Source organism: Nilaparvata lugens, chromosome 3 (assembly GCF_014356525.2).
Source record: "Nilaparvata lugens isolate BPH chromosome 3, ASM1435652v1, whole genome shotgun sequence".
In the NCBI taxonomy this organism is placed as follows: domain Eukaryota; kingdom Metazoa; phylum Arthropoda; class Insecta; order Hemiptera; family Delphacidae; genus Nilaparvata; species Nilaparvata lugens.
In genome coordinates, this window is record NC_052506.1 from 59,941,624 (window position 1) to 59,969,284 (window position 27,661).

General features: G+C 36.1%; 2 protein-coding genes and 1 non-coding gene across 4 annotated transcripts; 2 read left to right on the forward strand and 1 right to left on the reverse strand.

Moving 5' to 3' along the window:
- Positions 1–4,539: 4,539 nt before the first annotated feature.
- LOC120350514 lies at positions 4,540–8,016 on the forward strand. The gene is made up of 2 exons (XM_039424219.1): positions 4,540–5,677; positions 7,957–8,016. Exon 1 carries the CDS (start codon positions 4,728–4,730, stop codon positions 5,625–5,627), a length of 900 nt encoding a protein of 299 aa, XP_039280153.1. The 5' UTR covers positions 4,540–4,727; the 3' UTR covers positions 5,628–5,677; positions 7,957–8,016.
- Positions 6,766–11,089, forward strand: LOC120350264. The gene is made up of 4 exons (XM_039422854.1): positions 6,766–7,147; positions 7,253–7,812; positions 8,614–8,898; positions 11,075–11,089. Exons 1-4 carry the CDS (start codon positions 6,940–6,942, stop codon positions 11,087–11,089), a joined length of 1,068 nt encoding a protein of 355 aa, XP_039278788.1. The 5' UTR covers positions 6,766–6,939.
- Positions 11,090–13,445: 2,356 nt separating this feature from the next.
- LOC111053729 lies at positions 13,446–24,292 on the reverse strand. 2 transcript variants are annotated; one of them, XR_005570826.1, is made up of 6 exons: positions 24,264–24,292; positions 21,370–21,527; positions 20,631–20,780; positions 20,177–20,284; positions 14,475–14,546; positions 13,446–13,738 (listed from the first exon to the last, which is right to left on the reverse strand). It is a non-coding gene; the product is annotated as an uncharacterized LOC111053729 (transcript). The 2 variants fall into 2 exon arrangements; XR_005570827.1 differs by lacking the exon at positions 24,264–24,292 and adding an exon at positions 21,823–22,232.
- Positions 24,293–27,661: the final 3,369 nt, after the last annotated feature.

Consider the following 27,661-nt stretch of genomic DNA (forward strand, 5'->3'; position numbering starts at 1 on the left):
AACTTTTTTCACGAAACGCGTTTCTCCGGTGTGCATCCCGCCTTACTTGAAAGCGCGACCGATTCACTTTGCTTTCTGTGAAATCTGGTAGCACCTAGCATCCAATGAGTGCAATGCTGAAAACTAAACTAGTATGAAAAAAAACATACTATACAGAGTGAGAAATAAATACCGGGCGGGCACGAATTTCAAGAACGCAAAAAATACATGTATTTAGGTACCGGAATAATATTATTCAATAAACTGCCTGAGAGTACTCGAAATAAAGATTAAAAATCGATCAAGTACAGGATTACAAAATTATTTAAAGACAGGGCTTTTTATTCGGTTGAGAAGATGTTGGCAGGTGAATCTTCATTTTAATATTGTACAATGCTAGACATTATTATTATCAATCAAAACATGACATGATTAAATTGACGGTACCGTATATTTACTGACTGTGAGGAAAATTACCATGTAAATAATAAACATAACTTGTTAACCTATTATGTGTTTGTTATTTTATTTATTCTTTATCGATTCATACAATAAGTACATCATATTAAATTGTTAGTAGTTGTATAAGAATATTCATGACTTATTGTAAACAACTTGTATGACTACAATTTTCTGACTTGTCTTGTTTTATAATTTTTAGTGTTGGCTGTGAATGAATTGATTTCAGTATCTTTAGATGTGAATATCTTTGAAATGGTTCAAGATATCGATGTGTAGTTTTCGCCATTCATTATATCTTAAAATTCTGAATTGAAGTCATGTATCACATGAACACCTTCCCATTTGAAAAATGGAGTTGGATTCCAAATGGCGAACCAACATTTTGAAGCCACAGACAAGTATTTTTTCAATTCAAATTGGATACCCACCTATTTAAACAGGGTGTCCACTGAATCAGGCTCAGAAAATTCCCGTACATTTCCCGTATATTTCAAGTTTTTCCCGGTTTATGGGGTTACTCAGAAGGGGGGTCAAGTTGGAAAAATATAATATTCGTAAATAACAATTTCAAAAGTGCACAAGTATGTTTTTCATCAAAATGTAGCACCAACATACGATTATAACTATTATTTTTTATGATATAAAAAAGGCAATTTAGAAGAAAAAACTAAACTCCCTAACCCAACTCGTAAACTCTTTATCCTTTAAAACATTATAGTCCAATCACTACCGGTATATACATTGGTGTTTGCAATATACCATATATGGTAATATATTGTAAATAAATAAAGGATTGGGTTGTCTAAGTTGTTTTTCTGTTTAAGGTGATGGAGTTAAAGAAAATTGGAGGAAATGGATTAAAAAATGTCGTTTACAATCTGCTCAAGGTTCTTAACCAATGAGATCACTGAAAAGTACAGTTGGTTTGGAGCTAAGGGCAAAAGAGCCTCAACCTGCTCTGACTCAAGTGGCCTAATCAAAGGTAAGCACACCTATTTATGAAAATCCGCCCAATGATTTCCTTTATTTCGTGAATTGGTAATAATAATATCGAGTGGCCTGGCTGACTCAGGTCTGGTGTCAGAGTTTTCTGGTTGCACCTGATCAACTTCAGGGTTTCTGGCATGCCCTAACGACTGTTTTTAGGCAGCCGGGATCGACGTTTTAATGAGTCGATCCAAATCATGGGAGTGGCCCGAGAAACATATGTTGTCTGGCCTGGGATTCGAACCTGGCCCTCTGAATTACAAAGCCAGTATCCAATCCACCTGAATACGGTCACTCCATTCCATGTATTAAATATGCAGGATAGAAAAATATACATAATAGAAGAATGGTGCATATTTTATTTTGCATATATTTTATTTTCCTGTATTTTTATCTTAGTTACCATGAATATCATAAGCATATCATGGAGTTGGTCTGTATAATTTCAATTTAAATTATAAAAATATGGAATGTAATTCACGTACCACTCACTGGTAGTGAATCCATTCTATATATCATAATTTGAAGTGTCCTTCATTATCTTTATTTTGCAGATATTGTATGCTGTCATTTCAATGATTCCACGGACGTGAACATAGAAGTTCTGGTAAAGAAATTACTGTCAAAAGCCAAGGAAAGGCTGCAGAGAGATGCCACGTAAGTTTAGAACTTGAAATTAAACATACATCCTTGTTTTTTCATTTCAATTTGTTTTAGTAGCACTTGAAATTACACTTCACATCTTAATTTCAATTCACACTTGAACTACAACGTTTGGCTTATATTCCTAAATACTTGTAATTTTGCAAAGAGAAAATATATGTCAATCAAGTTACTTAAGCATAAAAATTCCTGTTTTCTTCTTGTACGTTACAAGAACCACCCGTTTGCACTGGATAATACTCAAGCAAGGGATAGTGGTATATGGGAGATACTAGCTGTGAGCAATTGAGCATGATTGTTGAGGAAGTGAAAAAGTTCGTGCAGTTGTTGGGGCCGTCAACTGCATGGACAACTTTCAACTTCATCAAGAATGACGCTCAATCGCTCACGGCTGGTATCTCTCATATATTACAGTGCAATCCATTGCAAGCAATCAAGGGCTAATACAGCTCTTAGGCTTGGAGCAATTACACATGAGCGGAGGCAACAAACGGCAGCGATTTGGGAGTGAGCACGAGAGACAAGATTATCGACAAGCGAAGTGAGGTCTAAGATTCAAGTCGACAGTTCTCTTTATATTAATACGTTTAATTTTATTTTCCGCATTTACGGCAAAACGCGGCAATAGATTTTCATGAATTTAACAGGTATGCTCCTCTTTAAATTGCGCGTCGACGAATATACAAGGTTTTTTGAAATTTTCATTTTAAGGATAATGCAAAAGGAAAAGGAATCTCTTTCGAACGCCAATATTACCGTAATAACCAGACTATTCATCATAAATCAGCTGTCGAGAGGATTATTAATTGCATGAAATGACGCATGCAATTAATATCCCAAATTTAATTTGATAAAATATCAACTGTCGTGTGGACTATTAATTGCAAGCGATGAGGCATGCAATATTGATAACTCAAAGTAGCTTTTCATTTTCTCCCGACTTTTCTCTGCTTTCAACTCTGTAAGCTTTCAATGATAGCATAGTTGTTTACAACAAACTATTAGCATTCCAATGATAATAATTTATAATCAATATTAATAATTACTGTCGATACAACATTTGAAACAGCCATTAGTTGTATACACATCGATATCTTGCCGACACGTCAGGACAGGACATAATTCACTCTGATGGAGGCCGTGGTTTTAACTGCGCGAGGTCCACTGTTTACAGAACTACTAGTAATAAATATCATCTGATTATAAGCGGCCGAAAGCAGTCCCATTTCCGTTAGTGTGTAGCCGCTCTTATTTCACACTAATGTGAGCTAGGAATGAAAATATTCTATAGGGATGCTCAACAGAATTGATCACCTGATTAAAATTTATTGAACTCTCTTTTTTCAGAATTCTAGCGGTTTATTACACCATTTCTTTTATACATGATTTTTCATTCAATCAACTAAGAGTCACTGTATTTGTTTCAGAAAAAAAACTATGGACTATTGGATGAAAATGAAAATGGAGTATCAATTCCTGATAAAAACTAAGTGACAACATTATTTAATTGTTTTCTAACAATTGAAGCTTCAAGAATTTATAAATCATGTACAATTAACTATTTTTTGTTGTTAGTTAGTTATTGTATTAGTTATTGAATTTAATTTTCTTAATTTATTGGTAATGAATAAATAAATGTCGACAAAATGTTATTGGTATTTCTATTTTAATACCTTTGGTGGGACTAAAATTAATCATTCCAGAATTTTCCATGATATATTTCAAGGGATAAAATAATTATTGAGGTGAATTTTGTTGTCAGATCTCCCTGTGGGATATCCCAGGGATCGGGATTTGGGCGCACATAAGTATGTCCACAGGATATCCTTGGGAATTTTTTGGGACTTTGAGGGATTTCCAGGGGATGTCCTCAATATCTCATTGGGACCATGTGGGATATCCTAGGGAGTTCCTTTTGAGGTCTTTTCATTAAATCCCAAGAAGATGTCAAGTATATCCTAAGATATCCCTGGGATATCCCAGGGATCGGGATTTGGGCGGACATAAGTATGTCCACGGGATATTCTAGGGAGCATTTTGGGTCTTTGTAAGATTATCAGGGGATATCCTCAATATCCCCTTGAGATGTCACATGGTCATCCCCAGGATCTTCTTGTGCTGTGTGGGGTGAAATCTCCATTTTTGCAAAAATACTAAGAAATTGTCAAAAACCACATATTTTAAATTAAGAATAATTACCACAATATCAACTTCTCAACTACAAAAAAAAAGTAAAAATTTGCAACAATAGACCAGTTGACAACTATTCCTTTTCCTTTCATTGTTATAGCAGCTTCAATGTAGGGGGTGAAATTTTCATTGCTGCAACAATTGATCGTTTGACAATGACTTTTGATTGTGTCTGTGGCACAATTTTTGACTTTGCAGCTTGATTTGTACTAGTTAGTAGGTGAACATAGCAAGAGTGCGCATCTTTATCGCCTCAGATAAGATAAGAGAAATGTCAGGCTAGCGTGTTATAAATCGAGCTCCCAGTTTTTGTCAATTTTTCGTGGGTTTTCTTAAGTGGATCGAATTGAATTTTTGCTTACTAGTGTAATAGTATTTTGTGAATCGATTGATCTAGTTACTTTGTTGTTTTTTCTATTATCAAACACGGTAAATCGTAAAACGTTATGTCTCCATCACCAGCAGTTACACGAGCAAACACAGGGCTGAAATCCGAAAACGATAAGGCCACCTCTGTTGCGCAGTCGCCGGCAGCAAAGCAGCCTAAACAGAAAAAGATTCTACAACAACAACAACAGAGAGGGAATGCTGCCCGGCCTCATAGCTCTCCGTCTTGCTCAACAGCTGACTGCTCTGCTGTCTCCTTAGCAACCGAACAACAACTTGCGGCGGCTCTCGAAAAACTGTTGACGAGCGACGCCTTCGTTGATCGACTAGCTGCACGCCTCTCGGAGACTGTCAGCGCTCGAGTCTTGGAGGATCTTGGGGGCCGTCTGCAGGTGGCTGAGAACATGCTGGTCGATCTTAATGGCGAGATGGACGCCCTTCGCGCCGAGCTTGCTCAACTCAAGGAGAGCTCAGACATGCGACTGGACGGTTTGGCTCAATATTCCCGGCGAAATAATATCCGCATCACTGGTGTTCCTGAGGCGAGTGACGAGGATGTGACAGCGACCACGGTGCAACTACTCAGCGACAAGCTGGGCGTTCCGATCCAGCCGGCTGACATCGACAGATGCCACCGCGTCGGTCGCCTCGCTCAACCGCGTGACAACCAAGAGCCGAGACCTCGGCAGATTCTCGTCAAGTTTATCAGTTATCAAAAGCGAAGTTCTATAATATCGAATAGGCGTCAGTTGAGTGGTACCGGTTTCTCAGTGCAAGAAGATCTCACGCGTAAGCGTCACTTGTTTTTCCGGGAAATGTGTGGAAGAGTGGGTTTCAAGAACGTCTGGAGTCGTGATGGGCGTGTTTTTTGGAGAGACAACAACAGAGTCTTCTCTGAGTTCTCTAATGGCCCTAATAGTAATGCGAATTCGGATCAGCTCGGTGATAGTCATATGTAAAGTACCGTACGTAGTTTCATTGCCTACCAAGCACTGATAATTATTACTTGGTGAGTTTATCATTGAAATGCTTTTTCTTATTATTATTATTATTATTATTATTATTTATTTTTTTTTTCTCACTATTGTTTATTTTCCTTTCGATATTTATTTATTTCCATGAAGCTAATTTTCGACGAGTAATTAATAGAAGCCATATATTTTCCAAACTTATGAACTTGATTTCACTGTTCTTTAATCTAACTCGGACAGTACTTTTGAATATGATTATTGCAATGTTAATTTTTATTTTTTCCGCTTCTCTGTGAACATGTATCCTTGTAATCTCAATATTAATTGAATTATGATCTCAATTAGAAGAATGATTGTAGTTTGATCATTATGATGATTATTATGATTGGTCATTATAGAATTTTTTTTTTTCATGATTACTTGGTGAGTTCATCATGGAAATGATTTATTCTTAATATTTTATTGAGATTAATATTTTATACGATTATTTTATTTTATAAGAATATTTTTTTATTGGATTACTTGATTGATTTCACGCATTCTGTAATATTTAATAAATTTGCTCTGTTTAAGATTACTTAAGCCCACTGTTGTTCAGTAGTTATCTCACATCAAAGGGGGCTCAATTACGACGTCGCCTACGATTAAATTGAGATTATCGTTTAAATTTTTAATTTACCTTCCCAACTATTTGAAATAAATATTGATCTTTACTTGATTGATTTCACGCATTCTGTAATTTTTAATAAATTTGCTCTGTTTAAGATTACTTAAGACCATTGTCAGGGTACACTGTGATTTCATATATCTTCCTATAATAATATATTAATACATTACTAGTACATTACATTTCATACTAATGGATGTGAGCGTATCTGAGTTAGCACGACTGCTGGATGGTCACTCGTCTTCTCTCAGGTTCTGTCATATCAATGCTGAATCTTTACCTGGTCATTTCGATGATTTCAGCGAGACATTTTCCACTATTTTGAATTTTGATATAATAGGTGTTAGTGAATCCTGGCTTAAACCATCACTGGATTCCTGTTCTTTCAGCATTCCGGAGTATTGCGTTTTTCGTAATGATAGAGTCGGGAGGGACAGAGGTGGGGTTGCCGTTTATGTTCGCTCCTCTTTGTCACCCAAACATGTGTTATCTTCTCCTCAACCCTACTCCAACTCTCCGGAGTTTATCTTCATAGAGATCACAGCTTGTGAAGACAAAATTCTTGTAGGGATTGTATACCGGCCACCCAAAGCAGGTCGACTGTCACTCCTTGAGCACTCTCTGTTGCAGATAATGCATAGCTATCAACATATTGTCTTACTTGGTGATTTCAACTCTAATCTATTGAGAGATAGCTTCGAAAGGAGGCAACTCGTGACACTCTTTGATTCTATCAACTTCCACATTGTAAATAATGTTGACCCGACTTACCACTTACCCAATTCACATACTTTACTAGATCTAGCGGTGGTGAGTGATAAAGATTATGTTTCTTCTTTTGGACAGATACCTATGCCTTGCTTCTCCATGCATGATATGATTTATTTAGTCTACAACTTGAAATGTGATGAGTTGTCTGCAGTGAGCTATTTATATAGAGACTTCAAACATTTCAATGATGATAGATGTCTTGAGGATGCTATCAACATGCCATGGCACACTATAGGTTTCATTGATGACATCAATGATAAGGTTGCAGTATTCAATAATATGATTCACAGCATTTTTGATAGGCATGCCCCTGTGCGTACTGCGCATCCTAAGCGGAAACCAGTGCCCTGGATGAATGAAGAGATACTGATTGCCAGACGTGAGCGTGATAAAGCCAGAAGAGTATTTAAAAGGACCAGCAGCCAGATAGACTTTGAGGTCTTTAAAACTTGGAGAAATCGTGTGAAATCTATGAGTCGCAATGCAAAACTTCGCTTCTATCACAGGCAGTTTAATCAAAATAATTCAACATCTACTCTGTGGGATAATGTCAGAAGACTAGGAGCGCATAAAGCCAGATCTAATACTAGGATCAATATACCTCTTAATGAACTGAACGATTTCTTCTCTCTCAGTTCAAATCAGCCAGATGCATCCAACGCACCACTGGCTTCAGACCATCTTATCATGCAGTTCAATCATAACTTGCCGGCAGAGAAATTCTATTTCTCACATGTTACTCCATCTATGGTGTCAAAGATAATATGTTCTTGCTCAAAAAACTCTAAAGGAATTGACAATATCCCAAGCTTATTTTATAAAAAATTGTTACCAGTTATTTTACCTTCTATCACTCACATATTCAATGTCTCTCTTCAGACAGGAAAATTTCCTGATCTCTGGAAATGCTCCATGGTGAAACCCATTCCTAAATCGACTAATCCAACCGTTCCTGCAGACTGCAGGCCCATCCATATTCTGTGTTCCATATCTAAGGCACTGGAGAGAATTGTGCATGCTCAGGTAAGTCAATATCTTTCAAGTTTTGACTTCTTTTCGAATTTCCAATCTGGCTTCCGCCCAAATCATAGCACATGTACTGCTCTCTTGCGCATAACAGATGACATACGTGCAGCTATGGATAAAAGATTACTCACGTTACTTATTCAGTTCGACTTGAGCAAGGCATTTGATAATGTTTCTCATGCCTTGCTAATTCATAAGCTGAAGTATCATTGCCACTTCTCCGATTCTGCAGTGGCATGGTTCTCCTCATATTTGTCCAACAGATTTCAGGCAGTATTTGGTAGCGGTGGTGATTCCTCTAATTGGAGACCAGTTTTGAGAGGTGTTCCTCAGGGCTCTGTGTTGGGACCCCTTCTCTTCTCTGTTTTCATCAATAATGTTTCCTCTGTTTTCTCAAACTGTTCTTATCACCTATTTGCTGATGATCTTATGATCTACGCTCACTGTTCAAAAGAAAGAATTTCAGAAGCAGTTCAGTCCATGAACCAGAATATTGAGTCACTCCTGCAGTGGACTGATGCCCATCAGCTGATCCTCAATGCACAAAAGACGAAAAGCATCATTCTTGGCTTCCCAACTCTTCTGAGCAGATTTGATCAGGAAAGACTCCCGGCTATCACTGTTGCAGGAAATGTTGTTCCCTACCTGAAGAGTGTGCGAACTCTTGGACTGTATCTAGACCAGAGTCTTAGCTGGAAGGAGCAGACCACTCATGTATGTAACAGAGTGTTTGCAGGCATGCACCAGCTCAAACGTCTGAAACATTTCCTGCCTCAAAGCACACGTATCATATTGGTCAGATCATTAATAATACCCTTTCTTGATTATTGCTCAACCGTATACGTTGACCTGACAGATGAATTGAATGGTAGGATGCAGAGATCCCTCAATTATGCAATAAGATACATCTACGATGCCAGGCGGGATGAGCATATAACACCTTACTTTATGCAACTGGAATGGCTAAAACTCAAGAATCGAAGGAAATATTTCCTCCTGATTCTGGTATATAAAATAATTGTGAAAAATGAAGGACCATGCTATCTGCGTAACTCATTCACTTTGTTATCATCCGTTCATACTGCTCGTCAAACCAGGTCACATCAATTCACTCTTCAAATTCCTCATCACCGTACATCCATATTCAATTCGTCTTTCATCACAACAGCAAGCAGAGAGTGGAACGCCCTTCCAACTCACATTGTGTTTTCCACGTCTCTCTCCCTGTTTAAGAAAAGATTGCACGCTCATTTGCTTATGATTGATGAGTGACTAGTCCTTTAACGATTATCTGTTTTACATTGATCCATACCATATGAATATTAAAAATTTGTCTTCTACATCCATTTATAAATAGTTTATATTATTTAACACACTTCATTATAACATGTATTACTTTGATTATTTTTGGTTTGATAGTATAGCCTATAATTATATAGATACATTTTTTTTTTCTCCACTGTTTAATAACAGTTCAATTTTTTTTTTTCAAGGAAATATCAATGCAAGTTTTATTCTCTTTTCTATCTACTAATTTGCTGAAAATGTATTTACTTTGTTTTTCTGTTTTAATTTTCATTGCTGGTACTGATTGAGTTATTGCTTGTTGTTAATGCTGCAGTAATTATTTTCTAGTTTTTTATTGTAGTTTAATATTCTTCATTTCATTATAATTAGTATTAATTATAATTAATATTTTATTGTAATCTCAATACCTATTTAATTCTAAGTTCTTAGAATATTTATCTTTAGTTTTTACATTCTATTATTTTTGTGATGTTATGTTTTGTTGTAATGTGCAATGGGTCTTACTAGACCTAGCACTCAATAAAAATCAATCAATCAATCATCAATCTGTTGACGGTGTGGAACCGCTGAGTTGACACTTGTTGCAGCAATGAAGATTTGACCTCCTACATTGAAGCTGCTATAACAATAAAAGGAAAACTTGGAATAGTGAAATAATACATCATTTCAAAGGGAATTTAATGCTCTAAAACCTGCGATGAGTAATTATTTTTATGATGCATTGTTGGAGATTTATAAGCCCTGAAAGAGCAAAACATTGGATAAAAACCTGTTATTTTAGCAATTACACACCTTCAAGAGCGAATATCTCGGGAACTGTTGGGAATATCACAAACTTCCACTGAACAAAAAATGAAGAAAATTTATCAAGCTTAATATTTGAATAGTTAGCTATGTCGGTTGAACGCATTGTTCTCAAGATATGAGCGTGGAATCAAAATGCTGAAAAATGCAACTTTTAAACCACCCTCATCACAATAGCACATGAGTTAGGAATGGGAACTTTTGATATGTTCTCCTCCTAACTAGTCTCAACAAAGCTGCAAAGACAAAAATTTTGATTAAAACATTCCCTCCAAATTCCTTTGTCAATTAGTCAATTCTTGCAAAAATGGAGATTTCACACTCAACACTAAAGCTACTGCAAAAGGTGTTGGGAAATTCGTAAAAGTGTGAAATTATACATCAAATTGAAGAGAATGTAATGGCTCTATAAGCTCATAATCAATATGGATTTTCCCATCGATTTTTAAAAAGTTATAAGAGCAAAAAAAAAATGGTGGCTAACGTGTTTTTTTTTCAAAAATGTCACACTTTCAAGAGCGGATATCTTTAGAACTAGAGGAGACATAAAAAAAGTTGTAAGATGAATATTTTAGGAAATTATGTAAGCTTTAATTTGTTCTATGTCAGTCAAATCCTCAAGATTCATAGGTTTTGAGTTTTATGTGAGAAACCAAAAAGTGGTACCTTTAAACCACCCCTTAGCACAGGTGGGTGAAGGTGGGGACTTTTGATATGTTCAAGTCCTTACTACCCTCAACAGAACTGTGGTGTCTTTTGAGTTCCAAACATTGTCTTCCAAGCATTTCCCTCTTTACCCTTTTTTGAGCATTCATTGCCTGGACCATTGGCCTTAATTTTGTGCGCTCTCTGGTCTCAGGTTGAAGAGCACTAAATCACGCCCAGAGGGATTTTGATTAAAACATTCCCTCCAAATTCCTTTGTCAATTAGTCAATTCTTGCAAAAATGGAGATTTCACACTCAACACTAAAGCTACTGCAAAAGGTATTGGGAAATTCGTAATTAGTGTGGCAATTGGAAGATATTGGAAATTTTGCATGGAAAATTGGTTTTATAAATCTGATAACCCTTTTTGAAATTATTCAACACGACATGTTTCGGCTATAAATAATGCCATTATCAAGTGATTGGAAAATAAATAATAATAATATGCTCAGGAATAGCTCTGATTGAAGTAGCAGTGCCCAATCAATTTTTCCGCGATAAATGCATTTTAATCTTCAACTTGGTGCCAACCTAACAAAGTTAACTCAACTTAATGCCAACCTGACAAAATTATTAATTTGGTTACCAGTTAACAACAACTGTTTCGAAGAGGTAATCTCTCTAGATTATAGTTCTACATTAACATATGGTATGGACATTTCAATATAATTAAGAGATTGGAATAAGAAGAATATACATGCTAAATCATTCTTAGTGAGCACCTAGGACTTATAAGGACTTATAAGGACCTAGGACTTATTATTTCAATTTTTGTTGCAATCCGTCCAGTAGTTTTCCAGAAATTGTGAACAGTGAGATAAGAATTTTATAAGTATAGATTTCCATACATGCCGAGCCGAACCTCGAACAGCATAGCGAATCGCCGTGCAGCGAACATTAGCCATATGTTTCATAATGTTAACACTCAGCTGTTAAACAACCGCCGCGCAGTTCTCCGAACCGTTCGTCATCCCAATAGCCACTCTTTTAACCGTTCTCTACGCCGTTCGCTGAACTTTTCAGCCATTCAGAGCCCTTAAAATTCGCCGTGCAGCTTGCGGTCCAATTTTGGCTATCACAAGTGGAAAACATGTGAATACTTTCGCGAACATTAATACAGTACAGGCCTCTTCTCATAATCTATGTTTTGAACAATTGATTGTCATGAATAATACATTTATAGGAATCGATAAATAATGTTTAATGCAAATAGAATAATTTCTGAAAAATTAATGATTGGATAAATTTCAATATTAAAATATTGTTGACCAAGAACTCAGTATCATGACAATTATAATCATTTTGTTATTTTTAAACTAATATTAATTTCACCAACTAACCATAAGTTGACTGAAATAGATTCTGTAATTTCCATATCTTATTCAAGTGGGTAGAGTTAAAGAATTTCCCACTAAAGGTGTCTGGTTTGGTCTATGTTTTGGCAACCCAAAAAACTTACTTAAGTGGATAGGACCTTTCTAGGTTCACCAATATATACTATAATAAAGTAAAGAACTGGCTTATATAAATACGGGATAGGAAAATTATGTTTGACGCATCATCAAGTCTGAACTACTGGACTGATCAACTTGAAATTTTGCATATAGATTTTAAATAATTTTTCATGATAGATTATTATAACTACACTAAATACTTTTGTTACCAAATATATCCTAGAGCCTGTTTGATTGAATTCTCCAATTGGTTTTCATTTATTTAGTACCTATCAATTCAATGGATGATCAATTATTTATTCACAAGAAAGTATGATAAGAGAATCTAAATAAAATAATATTCTAATCATGTTTAGAAAAAGTCAGTGATTGAAACATTATTATGTCTTGAAATTATCTCAGATATCATTTACACTATGAAAACTGATGATTTGAAGCCGAAATTAGTAAAAAAAATCAACAGTACAGATGTTTCATTATTAAAATTGGAAAAGATTCACTTGACAGCATTTTATTGTTTGAATTCGCTGAGCGGTTCGCTGCACGGCGCGCTGCGCAGCGAATTGCACGGTTCGCTGCGCTGTTCGAGGTTCGGTTCGGCATGAGTGGACCTTAATAATGAATATCGAAAGAAACCTCCTCATTCCGATAGAACCTATCGATACACGGCACCGATAAAACGCCGTATCGATACATTATATTTATAAAACGCCACATCGATACACCAACCTGCATCATCCATCACTAATACACCACTCATCCACAGGCTAAATTTCAACTCTGTCCTTAATTAATATACAATTAGCTAGTTGACGGAAGTGTCAAAAAATTCCCGTATCTCGACAAAATTCCCGTAAAATTCCCGTACATTTCCCGCCCAAATGAAATTCACGTACAATTCCCGGATTTCCCGCCGCGTGGACACCCTGTTAAACCTATTGTAAAATTATCCTTGTAATATTAAACTGTTCCCATATGCCTCACTCTGTATAATATGACCTACATACTATATAATTATGACCGATTATGAAAGTGGGACAATGAATGACAGCTTTGAATAAATATATCCATTTTAAATTTGAATACTTGTGTAATATTTTTTATAATTAGCCTGCTTATTTGAAGGGATTTTTATAAAACATTATGAAATTATTTATACTATAAACCTTTGAATGAATTTCTGCAGGTATTTTTCGTATTTTTGTTAATTGAAAAGTCACATTTCTTATACATTATTTATTTTGAACCTTTCCGCTCTCAATTTCATTTTTTCGTCTAGATTGGCCTTGTCGGTGGCTGAAGGAGTGCTGCCGGTCAGTCCAAATCGCTCTGCTCTTGATTTCTTTTTGTCGTTTAGTTCGGTCTGTGGAAAGAGAAAATAACAAATCTTAGGTTAGGGTTTGATAATAAAAGAAAACCATTTTCAACATTACATCTAAAAGTTAACTGGATTGATCACAAAGAAATGCAAATTCTCTTTGAGAATCCATGCTATTATTGTGAAATATCAGACGGGCCCGAGCTGGCAATACAAATTGTTGCATGATAAACTTAGCCTGTCAACTGTAATCTGGAGCAGGCCATGAAATGAGGAAACCTATACCAGACATAATTCCTTGATATTTTGATTTTTGAATAAGGGACATACAACTCTTGCTGTCTTTCTTCATTTGCAGTCTTATGAAACACAACACACACTCTCATAGTCAATTCAGACTGACTTTGAACTGGAGCGATTAGGGATTAGAGGAACCCCATTATTATTCGAGAGCTATCACGTAAGATAATATTTCTATTTCTTATATGAATGGACAGTAAGATGCAGCCTTCTGGTTACATCCAGCTTCAAGTTACAGTTAAATCATATGTAAATCAGAAAATAAGATTAGACCGAATGAAGGTAAGGTGCTGGTACACTTGCAGATGACACTTTGTTTTTGTTTGGAGATGGCAATTCACGAGAAGTCAACTATAGAGGTGGCTAGACCTCAATTTTCTTTACGGATAAATACGTCTTGATGATTCTCGAATATTACGTTGGCAAGAGCTCTTGTAATGTTCGTATTCATACTTGTAGAATCAATTTTCCTTCAAGTTACCTTTTGTAATTGAGAGGAGACCGTTGCACCAAACCTTTCTGCTCGTTTTTTCAAAACTTCAGTTGATGCAACCTGAAATTACATAAAACAATTATTATTGAACTATTTCAAGAATTAAAAACATCTGTGAAATTGCAACTGTAAATTACAAATGAATTAATGGAGGTGTACAACATCAATTCAGTCAAAGGAGCAAAAGGCAATCCTTATGTATAAAAATAATTTTACAGAACTAATATAAGGTCGTGTCACCTAGTAATTGAATGATTTTTTATGCTGTTTGCGCCAAAAGAAAAAGGTTGTTGCTGTATGTGCACGTTTTAATATTGTATTTACCCATTTTTTTAATCAAGTCAAAAATGGAAAGTAAGTAAAACTGTATTTTGGTTTTTCGATTCAAAAATGTGAACTGTTTATGTAGTCAAAAACATTTCCTGTTCTCAGGTAGCTAAAGAATGTATATATTTATCTAACCAGTCGGAATGGTTGTGATCTTTCAATCGAATAAGATTTTTACTAAAGGTTATTATTTAATGTTCTTTGAAACGATTAGACTGATTGCAGGAGTGCAATGAATGGAATAGCCTATTGAATAAAAATTAAAGATTTATTTCAAGGATTATCTAGATTATTTTTATATTATTTATTGAATACCAAACAGTATTGAAAATTGTACAATTATTACGTTTATGAAATGGGTAACGTTTTGCCACACTGAGTTACTCTAATATTGATGTGGGCAGCTTCACAGTAGATACATAACAATGAGAGTAGATACCTCAGTTTGTGAGCTTACATGAAAAATGTAGTTGGAGGTTTCATTTCATTTGAATTTTCTACTATTAAATCTTGGAAGAGGTTGTTTTTCCAAATATTCAAAGTTCTTTAATTCTTAAAAAGAAAAATAATAAATGAAATAAATCACATTCTTCCACTACTATAGCTTTCAAAATTTTCATTTTTTTTTTTAAATAAGAAAGTGTGGCACTCACCATACTTAGAGCATTACTTTATGGTAGATATTGAAGAGTTTGATTAATATGTTTTCTTACGACATTGGAATGCTTACAGGCCTGTGAATTATTAACTTCAAAGTGAAAAGCTTGAATTAAGGTGGATGGTTTGTTGTATCTTGGTATCAGCATATTTTTCATGAGTGGCTTTCTAAAAATGCTAAATTAATTTTTTTTAGAAATGTAACGTCCAAGAAGTTGAGAATATGACTTTATTTCATTATCCAGTGAAATACAGGTTTTTATGCAAATTTCTCTGAGAGTAACTGTTTACATTGTATGTCCTTTATATAACAACATTGTCATCCAAATAACTTTCCAGTAAACTATTTTTCATGTTCTGTTACAATATTTTCAATTTTTCTTCAATTTGTTATATTCAATTTTTTACGAGGCATTCATGCCTATACTAGGCTGGCACGCGTTCTAGATTTGACTCCTTGCGATAGTTATTTATTCAATAATTCCTGGGTTATGATGATCGATAACGGACACAGCTCATCTCAAAACATTACAATATTACCTTACTGTAAGAGTGGAACCTTAAGAGATTGAAGTGTACGTTCAATGTAGACGGACATAGCTCATCTCAACAACATTACAATTACTTTACTGTAAGAGTGGAACCTTAAGAAATTGAAGTGTACGTTCAATGTAGACGGACATAGCTCATCTCAACAACATTACAATTACCTTACTGTAAGAGTGGAACCTTAAGAAATTGAAGTGTACGTTCAATGTAGACGGACATAGGACATAGCTCATCTCAACAACATTACAATTACCTTACTGTAAGAGTGGAACCTTAAGAAATTGAAGTGTACGTTCAATGTAGACGGACATAGCTCATCTCAACAACATTACAATTACCTTACTGTAAGAGTGGAACCTTAAGAAATTGAAGTGTACGTTCAATGTAGACGGACATAGCTCATCTCAACAACATTACAATTACCTTACTGTAAGAGTGGAACCTTAAGAAATTGAAGTGTACGTTCAATGTAGACGGACATAGCTCATCTCAACAACATTACAATTACCTTACTGTAAGAGTGGAACCTTAAGAAATTGACGTGTACGTTCAATGTAGACGGACATAGCTCATCTCAACAACATTACAATTACCTTACTGTAAGAGTGGAACCTTAAGAAATTGAAGTGTACGTTCAATGTAGACGGACATAGGACATAGCTCATCTCAACAACATTACAATTACCTTACTGTAAGAGTGGAACCTTAAGAAATTGAGTGTACGTTCAATGTAGACGAACATAGCTCATCTCAACAACATTACAATTACTTACTGTAAGAGTGGAACCTTAAGAATTGAAGTGTACGTTCAATGTAGACGACATAGCTCATCTCAACAACATTACAATTACCTTACTGTAGAGTGGAACCTTAAGAAATGAAGTGTACTTTTTTTAAGTGGAAAATTGATGTTTGGGGTATGTCAAACCTTCTGGTTTTCATGACAATTGTTCATTTCTTATTTCTTTATTTCGCATAATTTCTTGCATGGAGATTCTTATCTTTGAATTCTTCATCTCTTTTGCATATTTGTTGTTAGAGAGAGAGAGAGAGAGAGAGAGAGAGAGAGAGAGAGAGAGAGAGAGAGAGAGAGAGAGAGAGAGAGAGAGAGAGAGAGAGAGAGAGAGAGAGAGAGAGAGAGAGAGAGAGAGAGAGAGAGAGAGAGAGAGAGAGAGAGAGAGAGAGAGAGAGAGAGAGAGAGAGAGAGAGAGAGAGAGAGAGAGAGAGAGAGAGAGAGAGAGAGAGAGAGAGAGAGAGAGAGAGAGAGAGAGAGAGAGAGAGAGAGAGAGAGAGAGAGAGAGAGAGAGAGAGAGAGAGAGAGAGAGAGAGAGAGAGAGAGAGAGAGAGAGAGAGAGAGAGAGAGAGAGAGAGAGAGAGAGAGAGAGAGAGAGAGAGAGAGAGAGAGAGAGAGAGAGAGAGAGAGAGAGAGAGAGAGAGAGAGAGAGAGAGAGAGAGAGAGAGAGAGAGAGAGAGAGAGAGAGAGAGAGAGAGAGAGAGAGAGAGAGAGAGAGAGAGAGAGAGAGAGAGAGAGAGAGAGAGAGAGAGAGAGAGAGAGAGAGAGAGAGAGAGAGAGAGAGAGAGAGAGAGAGAGAGAGAGAGAGAGAGAGAGAGAGAGAGAGAGAGAGAGAGAGAGAGAGAGAGAGAGAGAGAGAGAGAGAGAGAGAGAGAGAGAGAGAGAGAGAGAGAGAGAGAGAGAGAGAGAGAGAGAGAGAGAGAGAGAGAGAGAGAGAGAGAGAGAGAGAGAGAGAGAGAGAGAGAGAGAGAGAGAGAGAGAGAGAGAGAGAGAGAGAGAGAGAGAGAGAGAGAGAGAGAGAGAGAGAGAGAGAGAGAGAGAGAGAGAGAGAGAGAGAGAGAGAGAGAGAGAGAGAGAGAGAGAGAGAGAGAGAGAGAGAGAGAGAGAGAGAGAGAGAGAGAGAGAGAGAGAGAGAGAGAGAGAGAGAGAGAGAGAGAGAGAGAGAGAGAGAGAGAGAGAGAGAGAGAGAGAGAGAGAGAGAGAGAGAGAGAGAGAGAGAGAGAGAGAGAGAGAGAGAGAGAGAGAGAGAGAGAGAGAGAGAGAGAGAGAGAGAGAGAGAGAGAGAGAGAGAGAGAGAGAGAGAGAGAGAGAGAGAGAGAGAGAGAGAGAGAGAGAGAGAGAGAGAGAGAGAGAGAGAGAGAGAGAGAGAGAGAGAGAGAGAGAGAGAGAGAGAGAGAGAGAGAGAGAGAGAGAGAGAGAGAGAGAGAGAGAGAGAGAGAGAGAGAGAGAGAGAGAGAGAGAGAGAGAGAGAGAGAGATAGCGCTATCTGTTTTGATGTATGATAGAAAAGGCTGTATGTTTGTTCTTGGCAGCCGGTACCCTCACGGTCTCTACGTTGGTCTTATGAATGAAGGGTGAGACGGGAAGAAGTGTAAGAGAGACATTCCCACCTCCACATCCCTACCACGCCAACCGCTCTTTCACCGTTTGATGGGTTGAAGCTCATGTAGCCTCTATATCAAACTCATGGGTTCGACGATTTTTATATAGACGATAAGCTTGGCTGCCAAACTATCAACCAAAGATTTGAGGCCTTAAGAAATTGAAGTGTACGTTCAATGTAGACAGACATAGCTCATCTCAACAACATTACAATTACCTTGCTGTAAGAGTGGAACCTTAAGAAATTGAAGTGTACGTTCAATGTAGACGGACATAGCTCATCTCAACAACATTACAATTACCTTACTGTAAGAGTGGAACCTTAAGAAATTGAAGTGTACGTTCAATGTAGAACTCCTTTTTCAAGACTAGATAAATCAAAACTTGGAAATAGTTTTTGCGAGAGAGAAAATAACTGGAAACATATTTCAAGCTATTTTGTTTTTAGTGTCCTTCAAAATAAGTAAGTTTCTGTGGCGTATTCTTTACAAAATATTTGTGATGACATTTAATGTTTCTTGATGTGTTAAGATGGCTTGTTCTTCAATTCAAAGTATGACATGAAGATATTGTTTCATATACTGGAATAATTGTGTAGTATTTTTTTACTTCAAATGAAGTGAAATACTGTTTATAATTTATGATGAAGTACGAAAACTGAAGATCGCTGAGGGTCAACTGATCCTATTGCTGCACATTGCTGGCCATTGCTGGACAAACTAAATCGAGTACATCATATACGAGTTCAAATAAAATAGGCATTAGAGCCCCCAATCTGTGCGACTGCGAGTATAAAGTGTGAAGAGTGTAAAAGTGTGCAAATCTGCGATAAAAATCATTTGTCGATAGAAGCCACTATAGTGAGGTCCACGTTATAACGGCAGTGAAGAAAGATAGGAAAAAAACGTTGCCAAGTCTCTCCATTTTGCCACTGAGTGTACACAGCTGTTACTTAATTCATCCCATTAAATTTGATCTAATGATAGTTATCATTTCCTTGATAAAATAACCAATTTAATGTCAAATTAATCAAGAAATACATTTTAAATCAATTATACGACTTCTGTACTCAAGTATTTTGATAGAATGAAGAACAAAATGGCGGTTGAGAATATTGTTTGTTTACTTTTGTACACTCACTGTCAAAAGTAAAAATAAAATATTCTGGCAAACGGACAACATTGCAAAGCGAGAGAGAGAGAGAGAGAGAGAGAGATAGCGCTATCTGTTTTGATGTATGATAGAAAAGGCTGTATGTTTGTTCTTGGCAGCCGGTACCCTCACGGTCTCTACGTTGGTCTTATGAATGAAGGGTGAGACGGGAAGAAGTGTAAGAGAGACATTCCCACCTCCACATCCCTACCACGCCAACCGCTCTTTCACCGTTTGATGGGTTGAAGCTCATGTAGCCTCTATATCAAACTCATGGGTTCGACGATTTTTATATAGACGATAAGCTTGGCTGCCAAACTATCAACCAAAGATTTGAGGCTTTTATAAATCAGTGCTTGTTTCAATTTGTAACGTTCGAATAATTACTAAGAGTATATTATAAATTCAAACTATATTATTCGAGAAGGGTGTGACATATCTTTATGTAGAAGCGGTCACCACACATTTCATGGCACTGATGTGGACAGCTCAAAATTGTAGCGTTACAAGTTGAAATATAATTTTAGATAAAAGCAAATACTTAGAGAGAATTGTAGATATTCTAATTAGACATGATCGACATGTAGAAACCATGAAAATTACAGTTTACCTGATTAGTCGGCTGACTTGCACTTATACCAAATCTTGCAGCTCTAGCTTCTTTTTTTGCGGCTTCTGACAATGGCACACCAAATTTTTGAGCTCTCAGTTCCAATCTCTGCAAAAAATATATGAATGGGATTGGTATGGCTTCCACACAATTCATCTTATAATAAGAAACAAAATTGTATTATTCAAATTCAAAACATTCAATCAATAACAACATAAGAGAATGAGTTTGTGATTTCAAACAATCACTTGAGAGCGCACATGTGACACATTGGAGTGGGACTAGTCACTAGTGGAGTTGGGTGGTGAAAATCATACCATTCAAACTAGAATGACAACTTGAGATAGCATGATTTTCCTCTCCCATCTCCGCTACTTCACAATAAATATTAGTATGCTCTTCAGTGATTGTTTGAAACTATATAGAATAGATGAATAAATTAAAATTGCATTACCTCTTTTACAGAAAAACTTGAGATTTTGACAATTTTTTTCTCAGGTTCAGTTGAGTCTTTCTCTTCTGACTGTTTTTCAGTTTGATGTTGATTTTCTTTTTCAGAGTGTGCGCTAATGGATGTATTACGGTTCAGTGTTATCTTTTTCGGCTGAAAAATGAAAAATGGGTATGAAAAATGAAGAAGACATAGACATAGACACTTGTTTCCAAAAGCGAAGGCTTTTTAAGAGAGAAGTTATTCGCAAGGTACCTACTCGCATGCAAATTATATCAGTTGAACAGTTCACATCCCCTATGGTGGGATGCTACACGATAGTTTAAGGAAATTATTCCAAGTATGTAAAGGACTTTTTACAATATTGTAAATGTTTTTTCCATGTTTAATAAATAAATACCTCTGTCATGGGTTACACGACAGAGAAAATAATAATATTTATGGAGATTTTTTTCCACTCCATTTTATCGGGATCCCAATGAGCTATAGAATGCAACAGTGGAGTAAAATTAAATTTAGGTAATAAAATTACGCGGTCAATAGGAAAACAGCATGGATGGAAAGAGATAAATTTTGTGAGCGTTTGAACTTTTCTCAACCTCAAGTATTACAAAGCTCTAAACATCAAAGTTCAATCATAGTTTTCTTACCGTAATGGAGAAATCATAATCGTGCCATGAATGAAGGGTGAAATTGATGATTAACTGTAGGCAAATTCAATAATTGTATTCAATAGGCCTACCTGTGATACGTTTTGACTTTCTTTGCTGGCATCAAGTTTTCTTTTTGCGGCGACGATTTATTTTCAGGCAAATTGCTTGTAATTTGATTTTCTTCAACAGTTGAGAGATCTATGTTCTCTGTCATTCCTTCTACACTCAACTCATCGTCCAATCCATCCTGAAAGGTGAATAATTGGAGAGTCAGTCTCTTGACTATAAAACTATAATAACTGTATTTTTTTCATCTTTTAATTTGTCTATTATGATTTTTATCAATGGATGTGGAAATCCATTGAAAACAAAAATGGATACCAGAAGTATTCTTGAATGTTGATTTGAACATTAAACGTTACATAAATATTTATTTGTGAGGTACTGATAATATTGTTTCTAATAATTAGGATAGCATATTATTTTTATAATCACGCAAGAATAATCTATAACACAAACACAGGATAAATTCGCAGACTTACAGGAAGCAGGAGATATAGCAGCACTTACAGCAGCACTAATTTCCACATTGAAACTAAACACAAACACTTGAAACAATTATTAATTTTGAATTTAGAAAGATTAAGATCCGAATTGATAACAACATTCCTTCTACTTGGTACTCATAACTGTAAAATATATATTAATTTGGAATATTTTGTTCCGAAAATTAAAACAATCTTCAGTCATATAGATTACAGTCATAAACAAATAATACAATTATAAACATTATTACAGTCATATAGATTACCCATATATAGATTATACAGTCATATCAATTATAAATACAGTCATATAGATTACTAGATATCAGATTACACAAATATTTAGCCAATACTACAATTCAACACAATACATATAAAAGAGAACATTTCACACATTAATGTACTCATCAACAGAATAAAAGCTCTTATCCAGCAGATACTTTTTGATCTCAAATTTTTCTGTGTATTTTTAGATATTTCAATCTGATGGGAAGCTTATTGAAAATGTTATTTCTTGATAAAAAATATTCTTCTGAGAAATGGATAAATTGACTCTGGGCAAATAATAGTTTATGGTTGACCTAGTTCTGTGCTCATGAATATGGCCATTAGTTAGCAGTTGTGAGGTACTGATAATATTGTTTCTAATAATAGTGCTCATTATCAAACAATGTATGTTATGTATATTGTATGTATAATAATACAACCAATATAACAGCCTGCTGCTAACTAATGGTCATATTCATGAGCACAGAGCTAGGTCAGCCATAAACTATCATTTGTCCAGAGTCGATTTATCCATTTCTCAGAGGAATATTTTTCCAATAATTATTAGTATTTAATAATAAAGACTAATTATTAGTGTCTGCGCTTCTGTGTGCGCCAACCTCTAATTTAAAATCATCCTATCAAAATAATCGCTTCTCTATAATTGAAGCCCTAGCTTAATTATAATTTTATCTACGACCATGTTATGATGTAAATATCACAATCAATGCCATAAGAGTTGTCTTTTCGTACTCTAATGTACTATAATGCTATATACTATATTGTTTTCTTTACGCAATCGTTTTATTTTATGGTACAGCTCCTCGACCAATCACAACGCAGGAACCACGATCAGTGTCGAAAATGACTGAAATAAGTTTTTCCGAACATTATAATATGTTCTAAGCTACTAACCAATATCCTCAGGGGAGCCTATAACCCCTAGAGGAACGCCTCTAAGATATGAGCGGTAGGAGGGAAATTAAACACCTCCAGCAGACCAACAGGTAAAACTGGCCAACGGCCTCGAAGGCGGATGAGGAGAAATCCCGAAGGGAGAGAGGGAGGACGAGCCTAGGGAGTAAACCCGAATGAAATCCAGGGTAGTTTACGCTCTGAAAGCTGCCGTGAAAGCGATTGCCTAGGAGAGGGTAACTCCAAACAAACGACCCTGGTCCTCCAAGTTGGGGGTGACCAATGAGCCAACAACCATTCTTTTAAAAAATCTACACAAGCTTCGGAACATGGATTGGAAATACTGGATTAAATATGGCACGCAAAAAAACAAAATGGGAATGGATTGAAAACTAACAGCTTTGAATGTGCGTACATTATTTAGACCTGGTGCTCTGAATGGCCTGACAGTTCAATCAGAAAAGTACAGGGTGGATGTGGCTGCGCTTCAGGAGGTTAGATGGAGAGGATCCCACATTTCAAAGACCAACGACTACACCATACTATGCAGTGGAAACTCTAAATCTAACTTATGCGTTAGGCTGGCCACTAACGACAGGATATGCATGAAGAAAATGTGATGTGTACACACATGTGCATTGTTGTGTCATAACAGCGAAAGGCTTCAAACAGAATTTTTGAGGTTAGTTTTTTGTATCTTCGATTTTTTATTGTTTATTTTTTCTTCACTACTTTATTTGAGGTTGAATTTTTTGTATTATAATTTGAAATTTAGCAGTGGCTTATTTATTGTTATTTGTTTATTTTATGTTAAAAGCTAATATCAAACTGCTGCTTTTATGTTTGAAGCCTCTCGCTGATGACAAAACATTCATCATGATGAACATTTGTGTGTTATGACACACAGACATGTATAACGACAGAGAATGTCTTATCGTTAGTGGCCATCCTTGAAGGTTCTCATGATAAATCTTTTGTGCAAACTACTATTTGATATTGAATAATTGAAAAATTAATAGTTAATTTTCTCATAAAATAGTTCTATAAATTAGAAATATGCTACTCTACTCACAATAATAATGCTTTATTATTTATACAAAATAATAAAAAAAGTTTATCGGACATATCCGAAATGGAATCTAAATTTGGGAGAGAAATGGTACAAGGTTTCCTTAGATTTTCTTTCTTCATACTTTGTAAAGATAGAATATATAAATAATTTTAGAAATTCAAAAATGATAGTAACTTTTTCTCACCTCTCCCAGGACTTCATCTTCATCCAACCTATAGTTATTTATAGTCTATTGGTGTCCAGATAATTTTTATCCAATCTACAATAATTATGTTTTAATTAATGATTATGTTCTTCAATGTCGAGACATTTCGAGCAAAAAACATGAAATTTTTGACATGATAGAAACTTTTTTGCTTCAAAAGATAAGTGGGTGGTGAAAGCGAGAATGTTTCTCAGAAATAATTGAAATTCCAATTATCAAAAGTAGTCGTATTTTGGCCTCTCAGGAGTTTCAAAATCAAGAATAGCGGATTAATGGTGTGCCACCATATGCTATCAATGGCTGGGACCAACAAAAACAAAATACAGAACGCTTGAAGAATTCAGTGACTGTAAGCCACATGATTATAAATAGTGTACATCCTCGCCTCGAACTTAGACCAGTTCTATAACAGGTCTAAGGCCTCGAATAATCCAAGCAGTGTTTCATAGCAGCCTTTCTAAAGGCAATCAGCTGCTTGCGCTAGAAATAATTCAGTCAAATATATTGTAAATTGCCAGCCTTTAGGCTCAACTCACACATACGCGACTCAGGTCAAGAAGAGACTCGACTCTAGTCGAGAGCATGTGTTTTAAAATGGTGACGTCGCGGAGTCTAGAATCGACTGGTCTGATCTGAGTGTCACTATTTGGAAACACATGCTCTCGACTAGAGTCGAGTCTCTTCTCGACCTGAGTCGCGTAAGTGTGAGATGAGCCTTAGCATACGATTTAGTACACAATGCATACCATGCAGCCACTCTCATAACTTTAAAATTCCTTGGATACCAAAATACGATCTTCTTTTTACTTTTGACAATTGGAAAAATAGTTTCTGTTATTTCTGAGAATCTTTTTTGCTACAAACTCCTGAAAGGCCAAAATACGTTCTACAGATTACTTTTTGATAATAGGATTTTCAATTATTTCTGAGAAACTTTCTCGCTTTCACAACCCACTCATCTTTCGAAAGAAAAAAATTCCAGCATGTGGAAAATTTCATGCTTTCTGCTCAAAATGTCTTGATATTGACAAACATAATCATTAATTAAAAAATAGCCATAGGTCGGAATAAAATGATCCATACATCAATATTATCACGGATCTAGTTTCACCAAACTGATAGATTTCCTGGATGTTCCTTCCAGCCGGCTAGCTTCAGAAGGCGTATGGTCGGGGCCAGGAGGTGAGGGTTGTACAGCCTGGTGTTCTCTCCGTCGCGCACGACTCTTGTTAACTGGTTGAAAAATACGCGGACGGGCGCCCTTATTTCTCCCCTGAGAAGACGTTTTAAGAGAGGATGGGAGAAGCGGTCGGAAAATTCCATTGCTTCACAGCCGAGGTCGCTCCCCTGCCTAGGGGTATGGGGTATTTTCTTTTATGGATAGGAAAAGGCCGAAAAACTCTACTATTTTACAGCCGAGGTCATTCCCCTGCCTAGGGGTATTGGGTATTTCTTTGAAGGGTAGGAAAAGGCCGGAAAACTCCATTGCTTCACAGCCGAGGTCGCTCCCCTGCCTAGGGGTATGGGGTATTTTCTTTGGTGGCATGCCAAATGACCGATTCCCATTTGGCCGAAATTATTATTTTGTCGCAAAAGATCGAAAATTGAAGAATCCCAAATGGTAGAATTGAAACTTGTACTTTCCCAAATGGTAGAATCCCAAATGATCGAAAAGTTTTAATAGTAATCCCATTTGGCCGAAAATCTCAGCTGTCGCAAAAGGTCGAAGATTTGATTTTCCCATCTGACCGATTCTCAAACAGTCGAATCCCATTTGATAGAAAAATGTTGTAGTTCGTCGCAAATGGTCGAATCCTATTAGGTAGAAGAGTTTTGAATTTGTCGCAAATAGTCGAATCCCAAAAGGTCGAAAGTATACTTTCCCATATGGTCGAATCCCATCTAGCCGATGAGAATCGATCATTTGCGACGAACTGCAACATTTTTCTATCAAATGGGATTCGACTGTTTGAGAATCGGTCAGATGGGAAAATGAAATCTTCGACCTTTTGCGACAGTTGAGATTTTCGGCCAAATGAGATTACTATTAAAACTTTTCGATCATTTGGGATTCGACCATTTGGGAAAGTACAAGTTTAGTGGCATGTCAAATGACCGATTCCCATTTGGCCGAAATTATTATTTTGTTGCAAAAGATCGAAAATTGAAGAATCCCAAATGGTAGAATTGAAACTTGTACTTTCCCAAATGGTCAAATCCCAAATGATCGAAAAGTTTTAATAGTAATCTCATTTGGCCGAAAATCTCAGCTGTCGCAAACAGTCGAAATTGATTTTCCCATCTGACCGATTCTCAAACAGTCGAATCCCATTTGATAGAAAAATGTTGCTGTTCGTCGCAAATGGTCGATCCTATTTGGTATAAATGTTTTGAATTTGTCGCAAATGATCGAATCTCATCAGACCGATAGCCGAGTGAGAAACTGTAGAATAAATAGAAAAACCGGTTCTACCGATTGCGCTCAGAATGTGTTGAGTTGAGCCTGCATGAATGTTGAGCTGCGCCCCTAGATTTCACATGCCATATCCGATCACGAAAAAACTTGGCACACACTTAAAGAAGAGAAGAAGAAGAAGAAGAAGAATAATAGAGGAAGAAGAAAAGAAGAAGAAGAAGACGAAGATAAGAAGAAGAAGAAGAAGAAGAAGAAGAGGAGGAAGAGAAGAAGAAGAAGAGAAAATAAGAAGAAGAAGAAGAAGAAGAAGAAGAGAAGAAGAAGAAGAAGAAGAGGAAGAAGAAGAAGAAGAAGAAGAAGAAGAAGAAGAAGAAGAAGGAAGAGGAGGAGGAGGAAGAAGAAGAAGAGAAGAAGAGAAGAAAGAGAGAAGAAGAAGAAGAAGAAGAGAAGAAGAGAAGAAAAGAGGAGAAGAAGAAGAAGAAGAATAAGAAGAAGAAGAAGAAGAAGAAGAAGAAGGAATAAGAAAGAAGAAAGGAGAAGAATAAGAGAAGAAGTGAGGAAGAAGAAGAAGAGAAGAAGAAGAGAAGAAAAGAAGAAGAAGAAGAAAAGAAGAAAGGAAAAGAAGAAGAAGAAAAGAAAAGAAGAAGAAGGAAAGAAGAAGAAGAAGAAGAAGAAGAAGAAGAGGAAGAGAAAAGAAGAAGAAGAAGAAAAAGAAAGAAGAGAAGAAGAAGAAGAAGAAGAAGAAGAAGAAGCAGAAGAAGAAGGGAAGGAGAAGAAGAGAAGAAGAAGAAGAAGAGAAGAGGAAGAAGAAGAGAAGAAAAGAAGAAGAAAATATATTCTTCATGGTTTATTTTAAGTACGTTCCATGAATTACACTCAGTATTCTGGTGCCTGATTTATCATACTTCTACATATCTTACATCAATTTATCATCGGTGCTGCGTTAGAAAATGAATTACCT